This window comes from Hermetia illucens, chromosome 2 (genome assembly GCF_905115235.1).
Source record: "Hermetia illucens chromosome 2, iHerIll2.2.curated.20191125, whole genome shotgun sequence".
In the NCBI taxonomy this organism is placed as follows: Eukaryota; Metazoa; Arthropoda; class Insecta; order Diptera; family Stratiomyidae; genus Hermetia; species Hermetia illucens.
Window position 1 is genome coordinate 13,505,901 of NC_051850.1, and position 17,329 is coordinate 13,523,229.

The window sequence follows — 17,329 nt, forward strand, 5'->3', positions numbered from 1 at the left end:
TTGATGAATTATTAACAAGGTTCGAATCGATATGAAAGTCGTAAATGGGTCTTTGAGCGTAAAAGGCATTTGTGAGATAAAATGAACCTTAATTTTCGTCCTTATAAAAGCAAATACATTTCTTTGATTAATTTTCGTGTCATGAAAAGCTAATTTCATATGGACAGATTATATTCGACTCTTTTGATCCCTAAGTCCTTACGCGCTTTCATTTGTTTTCATGTATCCTTACCTGAATATGTGGTGACAAGTGGGTCCGCTCCATATGAAAGTAGCAAGCGTACAATTTCCACATATCCATTTTCACTTGCTTCATGTAGCGGCCGAATACCCGACGCTGCAACTTCGGAATGATTCGCGCCATACTGCAGGAGCAAACGAGCAATATCCAATCTGCCTTTCGAACACGCCTCATGAAGGGGTGTGTATCCGGCGTTGTCCTTTGGATCTGGATTTAACCCCATTCGTTCCAGACAGTAGGCGATCACGTCAATGTACCCAAGTCGAGCAGCTTTATGGAGAGCGCTCTGTCCCACCCCCTTGTTTAGAACCCATCGTTGAATCTCTTTGCTAATATCATTTTCATCGCGAGTATTTAGCAGTTCTACAGGCGAAATTCGTTTCCTTTTCACAACCTCTTGTCCGTTACTGTTAGACGGTGCGGGCTTTTTCTTCTTCCGGATGTAATCGAATCCAGAACTGCCTTTCCGCCGTGAGCTGCGCATTTTACTACTCTTCTTCCGTTTGAAGAGTATTGGCGTGACGACCCCATCTCCATGTTCCGACACAATGCTAGGCGTGTCACGCTCGTTGGTATCCATGGGTTCGGTTTTCAATTCAACGGCATTTTGCAAGCATGCATTGATTTCGGTATCTTGGGTCTCATCATCATCTTGGTTGGGAACAAACTCATCTAGTTTCTCCTTTTTTATGGGAACGTCTAACATACTGCTCCTGCTTGTCTCCTCCATCAACGCCTCACTTGAAATCTTTTTATTTTTCCGAATTCTATTTGCAAAGTCGACATCATTCATTGCCGCCAGATATTCCTCGTATTTTTTCGCAAATGTCATTCGTGGCTCAATTTCTTCCTTTGAATCTGTCAGCTCAGGTGGAGCAGAAGCGGGTCGATCTTCACCCCCGAATATTTCACGAATATGGTGATTTTCACCTCGATAAATGTTGCTTGTTTTCGGTGTGGGCAATAGCTCGGTTTGGTTACTGCTCCGTGGTAGAACCCGTGCTTCGTTTCGACCCAAGTTTCTTGTCAACTTTTTATCCTTTTGTCGCCGCGAAAATGGAACACGTTGGTGCAGGATATCAATGATAGACTTGCCTTCCAGTGATTCTGGTACATCATTGGAAGCTTCATCCTCCGGTTGAGTGGCGACTTTCAAGGATTTTTTATGACTCTTCGTGGGTTCCAAGCGAAGTGACTTGTTATCCTTCTTGTTCTTTTCACTGAAATGCTTGGAATTGACCTTCAAATTATCGGTTGAGAACGATTCTGAAGCATCTGATGAATGCGGATCTAAATCTGGAAGAGACGTCGAGACCCGATGATGTGCAGGACCTTTGATTGTAATAAGACTCTGCGGAACCTTCAGGGCTCTTTTGTACTGATAGACCTCAAGCTCCCAGCCAGGAGGAAACTTATCCGTATTCGTCTCAGCTGGTGCGACTTTTTGCTTCCCTGTTGTCACCTGTGGCTTTTTGCTAGGGGTGGGTGTTTTTTGAACAACGGGAGGTTTCTTGCTTTCAGTTTCAGCTTTAGCACGATCAGATGATCGTGTCTTTCGCGGCTCTGGGGTCTTTTCTACTGATTCATTGGACAACCGAGAACGTCTTAACAGTAGTCGTTCAGAGACAGTTTTCGGCTCTGCGTCGCTGTTACCCTCGCTTGAACTCAGCGAAGATTCTTCCTTTGCGGGCTTATTTGGCCTCTTCCTCGCCTTATCATCAGATTCATTGCCGCAAAGTTTCCGTTTTGAGTCCTCGATCTTTTCATTTTTCGAACTTCGAGTACTGATCTGAGGTTTGACCTTCTCCTCACTAGATTTCTGTTCAACCGATCGTGTTACCCTGAGAGGTGGTGTTTTATCATTGGGTTTGCTTTTTGCTGGGCTAGGTTTGATTGGAGTATTTTGTATGACTTTTTCGTTACGCAAGACTTTACTATTAGCCAACTGCTCTTGGAGCTCTTTCTTTCGTTTGGATCTCGTCATGGTTTCCTCAATTTTAGGTGTCTCGAAGGGTTTGGCTTTCTTCGCGGGTGTCTTACTTTTAACTGCAGGTGAACTTGTCTGCTCTTGACTCACATTCGTTTCATCCTCACTAACATCTTTTTTGTCGTTTAATGATTCCTCCTTAGATTCTACTGTTTTCTTTGAACTGTCCATCTCCTCATCGCTGCTTTCGCTCTTCTCGCTAGGCAGCTTCATGCATTTTATCTGAGCCTTTGTGATAATTTCACGCTTCAAAACAACCGAACTCGGTGTAATCGGAATAGGTAACTTTATTTTCCGATCGTTTTCATCGACCACAACATTGGTAATCAGTTTCTTATTAGCTTGGGGTTCAGAACTTGACGACACCTTTTCTACTGCGAGTTTTCGTTTCCTGGTTTCAAGACGCTCCCGAATCAAATTTCTTTTTTCTGCTTCACCCTCGGAGCTATCACTGTCGGTTGAATCGCGTGTGGTACTCGCCCCACTAGCACGGGATCTTGGTTTTCGGGTTAGCTTCTTGGGCCTTTGCAAATTCCTCTTGGTCTCCTCATCGCTCTCAGAACTGCTAGTCTTGCTTAGGCGGGCAGCAAGTCGTCTCTCTTGCTGCAAACGCTGCTTCTCGCGAACTATCCGCGCAGCCGCCCTCTCGGAGCTGCAGTCAGATGTTGGATGTGATTTTTGGCCAGTTCCTGACATACTTCTATCCTCTAAATCCTCCAATTTTATATCAGTAGCAACTGTTTGCTGTGCAGACGACTCCTTATCAGAACCACATTTGCCGACATCTGTCAAGCTTTGTTGCCGGAGCAAATGCAGTGGTTTGTCTTCATCACTGGAACTGCTTTCTTGCTGAGACTTGCCATCCGGTTTCAATTTCTCAGCTTCCATTGTCTCTAATTTGATTTTTTCCACGAGACTCTGTTCGATGTCTCCATTGTAAACGACTCCTGGCAGATTTTCTTTCGACTCCACATTGGAGAGGGCATTGTCTGACGGTTCGTTAGAAATGATTGATTGGGCCTTTCGTTTCTTCCCGGCCCTCTTTTTCACCCCTGTCTGCAGTTGTTCGACGAAATCGTTGCATGTGCTTCCCCAATCCATTAAATCGAAAGCAGATTGGCCAGGATCTTCATCAGAAAATGGATCAAGCACTGGTGGTTTTGCCGGTTCTTCGAGCACTTCCTTCTTCTCTTCCACCCTTTCTTCCGGCGCTGGTTTCTCCTCTGGCGTAGGGATCGGGGTGTAACCTTTAAGTTCACCTTTTGTCCTGATTCTTGCCGCCAACAGAGAGGCAATATCATTCTTGTGAGGCTCATCTTCTTGGATCTCACCATTCATCTGTTTTCGATTCAGCAATTTTTGCTTCTCGAATTCTCGCATTTCAATGCTGGTTCGCAGCTTTTCGATCACATTCTGATCGGCTCCACGATGTGGAGTAGCAGTGACTGGTTGACTTTGTGGGATCTGAGCTGGTGACACTTCACTTGGAGCTTTGGCGACAATTGCAGGAGTCGGGCGTGCTTGCACAATTTTCGGAGATGGTTCACTACTGAAGGGTGAAGACGGTGTCGCCGGAGGATATTGATTACTTTGGAAAGTGGATGAAGATTCTTTCGGAGGTTCACGCTTTCCTGGATCTGCTTCCATTGGTACTGGAGGATACCATGTGGAATTCTGTTGCGGCGGAGCTGGAAGCTCTCGATTGCGGTTAACTGAAGTTTGGTAAGACATCGCAATATCATTTGATGGAGGATATTCGGGACGTGTATGGTTTCCTTTGTGGTGTTCTCGCTGTTCGGAAGGTGCATGAATGTGTGCATTTGAACTAGGAGCTTCTTGAGAAGAAGCTTGGATGGAATACTTGTGTTGATTATTTGGATAGAATTCACCTCTTCGATGCGGAGGATATTCAGAAGACAACCTTGGATGAAAAACTTGATTGTTGTGCTGCATATGTCCTGATTGTGATCGATGCTGTATATCTTGACTAATATATTTAGGCTGGCTAGGCGGCAAGCTGTTATGAACAGGTGGAGCCTCGTGGGAGGGTATCGGTTTTGCAGCAGATTCATGACTTTGATGGGGTGATTGCCTTGGTTGCATATTCGGAGGAATATTACTGTGGGCGATATGACTTTGAGGAGGATTCACAGCCGTATGTGATGTTGGGTATATATTCTGTGATGGCTGATAAGTAACTGGAGCATGCTGCGCCGAATTCTGTTGTTGATGGGGTGCATTTTGTGTCTGAAGACCTGGCGGAATTGAGTGAGCTGGCTGAACATTTCGATGAGGTACGGCAGTGTGAGGATGGCTTCCAATTCGATCAACATGAACATTCTGCGGATATTGCTGCAACTGACTATTTGCGGGTGGAATGTTGCTCTGAGGTTGCATTTGCCGATCAGATTGTGGTTGTGGATGATGTACAGGATAACTTTGTTGAGGGACCGGTGGCGGTTTATACGGAGCTCCATGGTATTGTGCTTGGCTGGGGTAATGTGGACCTCCAGGATGCGTACCGTCCTTTCTCAAAACGGATGCATCTCCTTTTTCGTAATGATTTGTGTGTGAGGAAGGGTCCGTACGATACATTTGAGCGTTAATGCGCTGTTGTTCTTGTTGACGATGATGCTGCTGTTGAAGCATTTGTTGTTGATGAAGCTGCTGTTGTTGTTGTACATGTTGCGTTTGGGCTAAATGTGCACGATAAAGCTCATCCACTCGAACCTGCTTTTCTGGTGGATGATAATGTGACGAACTGCCTGGTACTTGCGGGGGCAAATTATCCTGGGGTCGTTTTCTGCTAGCATATGGATCGTTTGAGTATTGGTTATTCCGACGAGCATTTGCGGCAAATGCTTTGCTTTCCTCTTGCCGTTTTTGTTCCAATTCTCTGTTGTTATATTGGACCTCGTGCATGCGTCCATGCTGAGCATTCGGGGGCAAAACTGGCGGATTATGGGCTACCGCTTCGGTTCTTCTTGCATATTCGTCTTGCCTAGATTCATGGGCATCACTTGTAGGATACGCTTCCCTACACTTCAAGGAAGTAGTATCTGCATAGCGTTGGTCTTTGTAAAGGACATGAGATGGATGTTGCTGACTTGGAAGTCGTTCATATTGCTGCGGTGGGACCGGTTGTTGTCTTCCATAATCTTGATATTGAACTTCTTTGGTTGGAGGAGGAATTTGAACTTTTCTTGTTTGATCTACTTCAATGATTTTCGGCCGTTCGTCAGATGGTTTTTGATCATATTTCGGTGCAAAGGACGCACCTGATGGCTGGCCCATTCTATACTGGAGAGATCGATCTTCCTGATGACTTGTGCCAGGTTGTGCGACCACAGGATACGCCTTGTGACTTTGCGGCTGACCATATGACGATTGATACTGCACAGGAGGTTGCTCATTGGGTTTGTGGCGTGGTGGATAGTTAGCATTGTACATTTCTTTTTGTGGTGGCAACACAGATGCCTTTTGAACTTGAGGGGCTGCGGTTGGCTCGTACGAATACTGGCGAGAAGTTCCCGGTGCATAAGGATTTCGATTTACGGATTGCTGATTGGATGGTTGTTGCGTTGCTGCTGTGGGAGGTGACTCCGCTTGCGTCATATTTCGAACGTGCTTCGAGAAATTTGGCGCGAAGTCAAATTTCAAGGTACTGGCCAGGCTGCTTCTGGGTGCATAGGCGGAGTCATCACACCCAGTTGAATCAGCCTTGGTTTTCACAGTTTTAACTGACAGATCCAGAGGTGATTCACGCTTGGAAGCAGTGCTGGAAGTTGCAACAGGTTTTGGAATGGCTGGTGGTGGTGGTTCAGGCGGACGAGTGCGAGAAGCGTACGCATTTCGAGCTTCCGTTACCGGTGCGGTTTTCATTTTTGATATCACAACAGCTGAGAGTTCTTTATTATCGACATAACTGGACCTTGGCGCAGGATGGACGTGCGTTTCCGTTGGCTTTGGTCTCTCATCCGGCGGTTTCACTACTTTTGAAACGGTTACACTAATATCATTTCTCGTGAGATCGTTACAAATTGGCAAGTGTGATAACTTGTTGTTACTAGTGGACTTTGCAATGTTACTAGATCCAGACACTATACCGCCGCTACCAGAATGGTTGGCGGGGAATCCTTTCCCTACATTGTAATCTTGATGATAAACGTATTTACCGTGCGAATCAGGTACTCGGGAGCTGTTCAATGATTCGGCTGATCGTGAAAAATGCAAGGAGCTACTATTTTTCACGGGAGGACCTGGCATTGTATCAAAAATACTTTTACTAAGATCATTCTCAGATCGATGAATAGATATATCCTTTTTAAGTGTTCGTTGAATTATTTTGTAATTTAAGTCTTCCTCAGTTGTTGAGTTTCTGAGAGCGTATGCGCTGTTGATCATCTCGCGATAGTTTGGCTTTTCCTGCAACTTATTGCCACCTGATTTGTTGTAGTTGTGAATAGCTTTTGAAGGATCACTAAGTCTAGAAGAGGAACTTGAAGCGTACACGCTATCGTCGCGTTCCGGTTGCCTGCTAGTGTTAGCTTTGGCTGGAAGCTGACTCATCATATATTCACTGGGCAGTAGAGGAAGCCCTTCAGGTTTGCTTGGTGCTTTTGGTTGCTCTGAATATTGCCTATCATATTGGGGCTTTTGAGGCAAGGGAGCAGGCCCGCCGTAAAAGGAAGCTTTATTGTTTGGCAATGGTTCTGGTTGCGGCGGGTACATGTAAGGGTTTTTGTAAGACACCGATGATGGAACACATTGGTTTTGTGCTGGAGGAACCCGCGAAATGTGTGTAGGACTTGGTGATGCCTTTGGTGAGGGTTGTAGGAACGATGGACTATGTGGCGAAGGAGCGTTCATGCCCACTGGACTTTGCGATACACGGTGATAGGGTGTATGGGGAGATGCGACCGGACTGTGACCCACTCTGGAATTCGACTGGCTGGGCCATCCACAGGGTGGGTTCATAGTGTTGGGGCTGGCAACTGGCTTATTTGATGGAGTGGAAGGGGCTGAATTAACAGGCGAAGGAGCTTGCTGAATTATCGTACTTTGGGCAGGATATTGTCGGCCCCCTGCGACGAGAGAGGGGGATGGATTTTTGCTGTACGATGAACTACCTGGATGCGGCGGTTGCTGCTGTTGTTGCGGCTGCGGCAAATACTGATAGTAGTTTGGACTGACAACAGGTCTTTCTTGGGGTTTTGGTTGGGGATATTCGACAGCGCGCTCTTTGGATCGACTACTTTGGATCACAGATGTGACTGCAGCTCCACTTGGCTGTGATGTTGGTATTTGTTGATGATGAGGGTGATGTGATTGTTGCGTTGGGTAACTACTTTGGGCATAGTACTGCCGCTGCAAAGAGCTGCCTGATGGTGGTTGAGGTTGTGAATGTGTTTGCTTTTGATTATACATTGGCGCGTATTCACGATGTTCTGGTAGCTTACTACCAGCGGGAATAATATGCGGGTGATGATCAGAGGGCGAGGAATGTTCTCGAGGCTGTAGTTGAACAGCATTCGGATAGGATACCGGTGGATAATGTTTGGCTCGATCATGCAGTTCGGATGTTTTCTTCTCAGGTAAAGATGCGTAGTGTGGTTGGTTTGCGGGCTTTGTTGGCACTACTGACATTACCACATCGTCCGACAATTGTGGAAAATGCATTGTCAAGTTCTGTTGATATTCTGCCTTCGAGTTGTAAGCATGTGGTGATGATTCCGCAGATTTACTCTGAAACTTTTGAGTGCTAAATTCGGGAGCTTTCATGTACAAGTTGTTGTAGGGTGTCTTTTCATGCAGACTTTCTTGCCCCGGAGGGTTTTTCAGTCGCAAATCTTTCACATAGTTGAACTTTTTACTCATTTCCGCAAAATTTTCAGGTGTAATTGACTTCGGTTTTGCCTCCTTGATTTTACTGAAGTCTGGCGGTTTCATGTGAAGTTGACTGAGATTACTTGGGTGATGTGCGCTGGCTGTTGAAGATGCCTGTTTTTGAGGAGGCGCTGAATGTGTTATTTTGGTGAAATCGGGATTTTCCACGTAAATTTGATTTCTCCTAGCCGATTGTTCGTTGCCTGGTCTACTATTGCTGTAGCTTGGATGCGATTGTTGTGGGTGGGACGGTTCGGCCTGCATGTATTGGGTTTGATGAAATTCCTTTTGCTGCATGGCATTATAGCGACGTTCAGACTCAGGTTTTGTTTTTTTCATTGCGAGAACAGTATCTACCATTGCTGGGATCCTCGGGAAATTTTCTAATGAGGACCCTGCTTCGGAAGATGGTGAAGATTTTTCTAAGCGATTGCTCGAAGATAAAGTGGTGGTACTGCTACTAATGTTGCTGTTATGCATTGAAACTTGCGGCGGATAATTGCTATAACTTTCAGGTCCGCTCTTTGGCGGCTGATAATAGCTAGATTTCGGGGTAGCACTGGATATACTTTCGGAGCGAGTATCTGACGAATCTTTGCTTAACTGACGCGTCATTTGCTGGACGGGTCGCGCTGATTGCTGGTTCTGAGTAACCCTTTCATTTGGATAATAATATGGGCTCGTTTCACGTTGTGAATGTTGGGAATTCTGTGTTGGGGCGACCCGTGTTGGCAGGATGTTGTGATTATTATTAGCTGCATTAACTTGTACTTTTGGGGGTGCTAACATTGGCCGCTGTTCCAGTCTTCCTTCTTCCGACGCGCTCCGTTTGAACAACTGCCTTATAGTCGATGCTACAATCGCTTGATTTGATGTTTGGTAGGTGATTATATTGGAATGAGTCTTCTTATCAACCTCCTCTGAAATGATTCCGAATTCATTCCGTTGATCTTCAGTTAAACTAGGCCGTTTTGACTCGATGTTGTTTGATTTTATAATAGAATAATTTGATGATGAGACAGCCTCCATATCATTTCGTCTGGACTCGGTGCTATTAATCTTGGCTAGTACTTGAGACCTTTCTTGTACGCCATTTGTCTGCTGATTATTACTATCAGCAGCGGCTAGAGCAAGAGGTGCTGTTTGGTGAGCGTGATCACTTGAATTGGAAGCTATTCTATCAGAATTTAAACTTGGCCTAGTTTGTGAATCGATTCGTATTGCGGCTTGGCCGACCATTTCATCGTTCTGTGGCGTAGACGAAGCATTTGCGCTAGTTGAAGCTATCACTGGCGTTGTGAGAGTTGGCGGGGTTTGGGGCCTGTTATTATGGCTAGTGCTGCTATCTACTACGTCACTGTATTTTGGTGACATGCGACTTGATTCGTTGCTTCTCACATCTTGCCCGCCACTATTGCTACTACTACTTGTACAATGGGCTATTTGCGACTCTTGTGGTGTTGCATTCGTCTTACTACTACTTGCTGGGACTTCTTTCGACTTGTCTCCTAAGGCTTCTTTACTGGAATAATTGCACAGATCGCTGCTTGACGCACTGCTATTAGGGCCTATATTATCTATTCTGCGTGGCATGACCGCCGCGGTTATCTCAATTGTTTTACTGCTATCACTCAATCTTCTGTCGGTGAATGTTGTTGTCGAGGCTTCTGATGGGGCAGCATCATTTACTTTTTTACAACTTGACTCTTCCATTGAACGGATTTCAAATTGCTTATTCCTATCTAACATTGAATTTGTCGATGTATAATTTGAATGATGGGTACTAGTGGCATTATGGCTACTACTTGCAGCAACTGGTGACATTGATTCCAATTTCATCGTCGACGCGTGTGCCTCTGACGCAGTAGCGGGGACATTTTCTCTAGTTGAAGCATTTGGAAGCAACTTCTCATTCGTTTTTTCTGTCTGTCTGTATCTATCACTTTCTTTGTTAATCGAAATAGTGCTAGTTGGTGGTTCTGGCATTGTTTTTGTTACACTAGCACTTTCGCAACTTACGCTAGCGTCGACGGGCTCTGGAAGTCTGTCTTTAGTAACAATTTGTGAATCTTCTTTCTCCTCCTCTGATTTGTTTATTTGCGTTGAACTAGTGGAGACCTGTGGCGGTGATGCAGAAGTCGTCATGCTTTTGTTCAGCTTATTACAGCTGCTTGGCAGCGTTGAAGATAGTGATGACTCCGTGGACGGTGCTATTCCACCAGCAGGTTGACTTATTTCCATGTTACTTCCCGGTTTTGGGCAATTTAACTTGTAACTTATACTGTCGCTAAAGTTATAACTAAGCTCGCTCTTACTGCCGACTGTCGGCTGTGTTGTATCTACCTGTTTTAACGAACAAAAGAATAGTATTCTATTGAGAACATAAAATCAAGTCAAAACTTAAATATTCGTTTAACTAATATAAGTTAACAATGCAAAATTCATGGGAGTTGGCTGACTCCTGTCTCCCTAGTCTAAAAAAGGACCCAACTCCCATTACGTATAACAAAAATTAAAAATTCATATCCTAGCGAACTTTAGTTATTTTCAAATTCCTACCTTAACTACATCAAACTTTTCTGCTCCTGCTACTAAGGATGAGGATGCAGATGATGATGACAATGAGTGTCCTTCTCTATTACTTGATGATTTACTTTCAGTCTGACACGAATTCGTTTGTTGTGCTGTTTGGCTGTCAATGACATGTTCTCCGGGCTGTTTTTGATCGTTTGACTGTGATTTGAACTCTGGTCTTTCATCAGCTCTTCGTCTGCTTTCTTGATCCTTATCGTCACTATAACTTTCTTTGTTTTCATCTGATTTGATTCTGCTGTTGCCATTAGGTGCAGGTAAAGAAGATGAGGGAGATGTCGACGAGAATGATGACGATGACGATGAGGTCGACCCAATAGCCACCTGTGCAGTTGCTTGTTTTGTTATATCAACTTCGTTTGTACTGTCTATCGACGATGTAACCGTAGCTGTTGTCGTAGTTGGTGATGTTGTTGTTATTGCTGGTTGTGTTATTGTAAGTGATGCCGTTGATGATGCTTGTGAATTTTTGTCGTCTCCACTTTTTGTTGTTTCCTCTGCAGACTGCGATGCAGAGTCCATTTCGATTGATTTCGAAATGATAGTATCTGTAAAGCAGGAAAGGGAAAAATCAAATATTTGGAATTGTATGTTTTGCATTTTATGATGACATTAATGGGATTGATTACATCAGCAGATGGATGGATATGAAAGCAATAGAAAATATAAGAAATTTCATTTGGTTGATAAATCGATTAAGCTAACGAAGTGAGATGCAGTTACAAAGTCAACCACCAACAACCAACAAAGGCAACCTCTCAAGCTGAAATATTGTTTATTTACAGTATCAGAGTACGTGCTCCTTTTCATCAAAACAAATGGGGGAAGAAAAAAATATCGATTTCGTTTGCTATGAAACCAAACAGCTCCAGAAGGAAAAGTCATCGAGTAAAAAGTGTCAAGACTAACTTAGTTTGACTTTTCTATATAAAATGGAACTTTTTGCAAAAAGGATAGCAAACGGTGGCGAATTGGATCTAGACCACAACATCAAAGAACTTCAGTCCCCATCTGACTTGCAGGAAGAGGACTTTCCGCGAATTCATTATGTGCATTATTGTTTCCGCAACTTCTTGATATGATGACTCAACCAGCCAAGCACCATTGGTTGGCTTGGTGAAAAAGACTAAAGCAAAATTCAATTTGAGGTCTTGGTAAACATCATTGGAAAGAAATTTTGACTGCAACAACCAAACTAATTCGTTGTGTTCAATTCGAAGGATACACAATCGACGAATCAACGAAATTAGTATGAGCCCATCCGACGCAAACCCTGAAATATTGGGAATGACTGCTGTGAGATGCCTTTTAATCCAATATCTCGGATTCAAACTTCGGCTGTGTCACGTCTCATAATTTTTAGTGATTGACGGTGCGATGGGCGAGTTGGTTTAGCGTCATCGCCTGGCTCTAGTTACCCCGGGTTAAAATACCGGTTCGTGACGCATGCTTGTGTTCCACTGTCCCGCTGTTGTGATACGTAGAGGTGGTCAGCAGGCAGACGAGGTCACAACTCTGTCGGCTAAGTGCCCAAGGACAACCTCCAAGTGGTGGCACCGCGAAGTGCTGAATTCATATTGACTTGCTGGCCGAAGTGCAATAGACGAATTCTTCAAGGCGTTGGGCGACCAGACCTGAGTCTGTGCGAGACTCATCTGAAGTGGCTTCGCTACGAAGCGTCACCGGAGGTTACCTGGCACCGTGAACCGAGATAGTTATCCGAGTTTATATATCTCGGAAGAATTCCTGGGGGGTTATTGCGGTTGGCACTCTTGTGGAAGTTTCATGGAGAGTGTCGTTGGGCCCACATCGCGGTCAGAGTCAGGGCGCTGTAGAAATTGTAGTGTTGCGTTGCTGTACTCCTTAGTTGTGGTAGAGGCTTTAGGCTTTTTACGTTATCACGGTGGATATTTAGGTAAAACCACCAGGATTTAATTGCCTCGCGGTTGTTGGCTTGTTACTTGTACAGTATTAAGTGTGATAGTTGAAAACGAAAAACAAAAGGGGGAAAAATAACAACATGAAAAAAAGATTGCATTAGTGCTCAGTACTCAACAATAGAACGAACAGGAAACATTATCTTTTAGGATTAAGGGTCTTTTGTCTGAGGAGCTTTCACGCAAATTCGCGATATAATAGAAGAGCTATTTCTCTCCTTGTCTCGGTCCTTGTGGTTTTTTCAAACTAGCTGTGATATTTGGGGCAATCAACCCATTCATTTCTAAAAATATCGCCCGTTTTTCAGTAGAACGGTTTGAACAGATAGAATTGACCCAATTGGCTTTAGAGATAATCTTTTTGGAAAAGTATTTAGGAGTCCTTACATGTTTTTAGCTATGCATATCTGGTACACTCCACTTCTTAAAAAAAAGTCAAGCGACGACGGCTTTACGGTTTTATACCAGGGCAGAGGCAAATCGTCAGACGCTGCCTCACCTCTGCCCTGGGAGCAGCGTGACCGTAGCGGCTCGCAGATGTTGAATGCGTGAGGCAGCGTCTGACGATTTGCCTCTGCCCTGGTAAAAAACCGTAAAGCCGTCGACGCTTGACTTTTTTTTAAAAGTTTGGGTGCAAGCCCTAAGCGAGGGGTCCGTGGACCAGGAAAGAGGCAGTAAGTTGCTCCCCATTTGGTCCGGTCCAGCATTAAGTTGATGCGGACTTAGGACCCCATCATTCTCAAAACGAATACTCCACTTCTTGTTTCTTGAGACAATCAAGTGTGGAATGTAATTTGTTTCTTTCCTCGTAGTGCAAGGCTGGCTTTCTGTCTTCTGTTGAATCATCTGATGCCACTCACGGTCACGCTGCTCCCAGGGCAGAGGTGAGGCAGCGTCTGACGAGTTGCCTTTGCCCTGGACGAAACCGTTTGTCCTATAATTTTTTAATGCTTGGGTGCCATGTTCCAAACGAGGGATCCGCGGACCAAAGAGACGTGGGAGTAAGTTGCTCTCCATTTGGTCCGGTCCAACAACAAGTGGTTGTGGACTTAGGATCCCTCATTTATCCTAAACAATTAATTTTAGTGAGCCTACATGCTTTATAGACTATTACCTCAGCAGTTTTTGCTGGGGCATTCATCCTTGTGGATTCAGTGTTGTTTTGAAGAATATGCGTCACTTCTTGTACGTGAACCCCCATAAATATCCTTACGTGTTTCGGATGTCTTCTTATCGCAGCGATATTTTCCCAAGAGGACCTTATCAGGCGGAAGGATAAGACTTATGAAGTGAATATTCTTCACTGATACCCTTTTTGGCGAACCAAAAGTTGTTGCTCAAATATGGCACTTTTTTTAACTTTGACGCTTTGGTATGCTCGCTGAAAAAAAGCATGGTTTTGTCATTTGTGAGCCTTCAGGTGGGCCTCTTAGTTATGCTCTCGTCTATATCCTATCCTGCCGCCTCTAGAACTGAAGACTCCATACACGTACCGGCAAGCCAAACGGCACCATCAGTTGTATCCTGGCCACCTAGATGATTTATCCTGGGAACGTCGGCTGGGTGCCTCATCCCAGTCACGTATCGGCTTGCCTAAACTCCCCTCTGATCAATCGCCTAGCCGAATCGTTTTTGAATCGATCCGTGGGGACTGTTTAGAAATAAACTAGCCGTTTATGTTTAGGGATTCAGTCCTAAGTCCGCATTCACTTGATGTCGGATTGGACCAAATGGAGAGCAGCTTACTCCCAATTTTATTTGGTTCGCAGACTTTTTGTGCATTCAAAAACAACATCAAATATATTTTCTTGTTCATGCTTAGGTGATCTTTTTTGCGGTAGATAAGCCGGTATTCTCCTATTTCAAGTACTTTTTTTTCGATTCTAGTCCCAATTGATCAGCCCGAATTTCATCACAATAGGATTTAGTTCACGGCAAATGAAATTTTTTAAAGAAGAATTTGCTGCCCTATTGTTTGTAGTTGCCGACCTTGTGGGGTTTTTCTTGATGCCCTAGAGAAGAGCTTGACTTGGAGGTATTGAGCTCAAAAACAGATGTGCATTTGGTATCAGCCCATATCGTATACACGTTTGACAGCCATGAAAGTAGATGCGATGCCTATGTCACATCTTTACCGCATTGGGTACCGAGGGCGCTGATAAAGGCCTCCACTTTTGAGTTCTCGATTTTTTCATAGGTGGATGAGGTCACTCTGTTTGGCTAAGAGTAACTTATGCTTTTGGTATAACGAAGCATAGTCAAATATAATTTGGGAATTTCTATACAGTCAATCATGGATGATGGTGCATAGCATAGTAGAGAGGGAGAGAGGGTCGATGGATTAGTAAAAGAAAGCCAGCTTAGTGGAATGCTTGTCTCAATTCTTTACCAGGTCAGCTAAAATAAACTACTACTTGTCAGCGGAAACTCAAACAAGTCCTCACATGTTAAATTGGCGAACGGTTTCTAATTGAATGTCGAAAGGGAGTGTAGAGTTTTTTAAGCGAATAATCAAAAAACGCGGTAGTAGAAATGAAGCTTACTCATTGTAGGCCAAAACCTAACTGTTAGTAGGAAAGATTGTCATGACAATTTTTTTGTGATCGGAGGAAAGTACCATAAGGCAATTTCCTAGTTGCTTGATGTTCCCATTGATAATGCCAAGGTGAGAGTCTCTATTCCATCATAGTGAGGACGCTTTCCTCTGTCGATCGCGATACTTGGGATTGCAAGATGTTCAGCTCTTTTCGACATTGCCGAACCAAAGCAAGTTTTAACATGATATCGTTTTGGGTTATAAGACCCTGTCGGTGCAAGTTAAGATTCACCGAATCTAAGATGCTTGATTTTTTAAATGATGCGAGGGGAGACGAAGCGCTACCTTTGCGATCTGGTCATAGGAAACTTTGGCAGAGCGTGATTTCCAAAAAAATGAGATAGTTATGAATTTCGGGCAAATCGATCGCGACATAGGGGAATGATCTGCCGCATCCATTAACGCTGCTGAGCATGTTCCTGGCAACATGAACTCGAAAAGTTCAAGTCCAAATTTAGCGGGACCGGCTGATCGAGAGACAGCTGATGGGCAGGGAGGATCATTTTTTGGTTAACCTTTCGGTCGTTTTGGAAGTGAGTGACAGTTGTTCTCTATGTAAAAAAAAACTTAGTAGAAGAATTTTGGACCGCGATGGATCGAAATCGGAGATTTTCTTGTAAGGTTGTCATTTCAGGCAAATTTTCTTTTTTGTTTCTATTTTGTAAATATCTCGTTGGACATTGTCCGCACGGATCGAACCCGATAAATTACTGTAAAAGTAGATTTTGTTTCTGATCGCTGGGAGGCGGTTTGGTCATCATCCTTTGTGAAGTTGAGCCTCTCGCATTTCTGCGGGTGTAACGGTGGAAAGGAAAGCGTGAGTTTTTCGCAACGGATTCACATCAACAAGAGATTTGCTTTTGGTTTTCCGCAATTTCCCCCTTTTTCAATCAGGAATATTTTGTTTGAGGAGATTTCAGCTCGGAGGACTACTGGACTACTGGACTGTTTACTACAGTTTTCTCGGATTGTTGGTGAATTTTGTAACCCGGAAACCTTCAAAGTTAGCAACCGAGCATGATGAAAGGGAGAACACGAAATTTTTGTTTTTGTCGAGTGGAGAATTTGAATCGCAACCAGAAAAAAAGGCCATTGACAGTGTTGAGTTTGTTTCCGGCGTCGGTTTCGCTTGAGATTGTGTGATATCGAGGGTAGGCACTTGTGGAAATTAATGGCCGGTGGATATTAAGGAAGAGGGGGAACCTCATGAGCCGCGACTCATTGAAAATCTGAGGTAGAGGAAACAATAATTGAGGCTGTAATCCGTCGTGGAGTTTCCCCCTTTGTTCGTGGTATTCGAGTCCGGAGACTCACGGTTTAGCTCGTGTTCTAGTTTATCTCGTTAGACCGTCGCGAATTCCCTTGTTCGGTGTGTTATTTTTAGATCCGATGCAGACCTACACATCGGTATAGACACGTTAATTTTGCCAAACTGACAAGTGAGGTCTCGAAGCCCTTAAAGGACCTCCACATTCCTGAGCCTAGCTAGCACAGAGGCGTCTTCGGACATTCAGGTTGATTGTTTGACCAGGCTAATCTGCGAGAGTTCAGACATAAAGGTATATACAAATATCTATGGCACAATCAGGATTCGAACTCGGTGTACAAAATCGAGAGTGCCGAGTGGGTCCCGATTAAATTAATATCAAAATATAGTTCAAATATTAAAGCCCAGACTATTAATTAATCAATACTGACACCAATCATTCATTCCAAATATTCAAAAGGGGTGACATTCTTCTTCCAATATCTCTCCTAATCAATTTAGTCGCATACTGAATGTTACCAAGGTCAAGATTCTTGCCATAGCCAAACAACTTATGTATATCTCACAAAATTTCTTCATTTTGTTGACCTACTTTTCCCTTGATTTAAAAGCCTCTATTCGAAATTGTCTTTCACCATCTCTTCTCGAAAAACACAGTGTATAGCGACCGACCCTACTTCCCTTCACCACATTCCAAAGAGCACTCATAAACAGAAATTGATAGATGGTAAGCATTAAATGACTTTATGATTATGTTATAATAAGGAATTCCAAGTTGTACCCAAGATGCCCCATGAGATTGTTTTTCTACTCTACGTAGTGC

The 17,329-nt window shown here is 44.0% G+C and overlaps 1 protein-coding gene across 1 annotated transcript in view; it reads right to left on the reverse strand.

Moving 5' to 3' along the window:
- The window catches only part of LOC119647843, a 66,379-nt gene that overhangs the window by 9,102 nt on the left and 39,948 nt on the right, over positions 1-17,329 (reverse strand). Inside the window, exons 3-4 of the mRNA XM_038049100.1 lie at positions 10,674-11,254; positions 233-10,457 (exon numbers count right to left, since the gene is read on the reverse strand). Of these exons, the coding sequence (XP_037905028.1) occupies positions 233-10,457; positions 10,674-11,228 (10,780 nt within the window). The 5' untranslated portion in view covers positions 11,229-11,254. The remainder of the gene's footprint in view (positions 1-232; positions 10,458-10,673; positions 11,255-17,329) is intronic.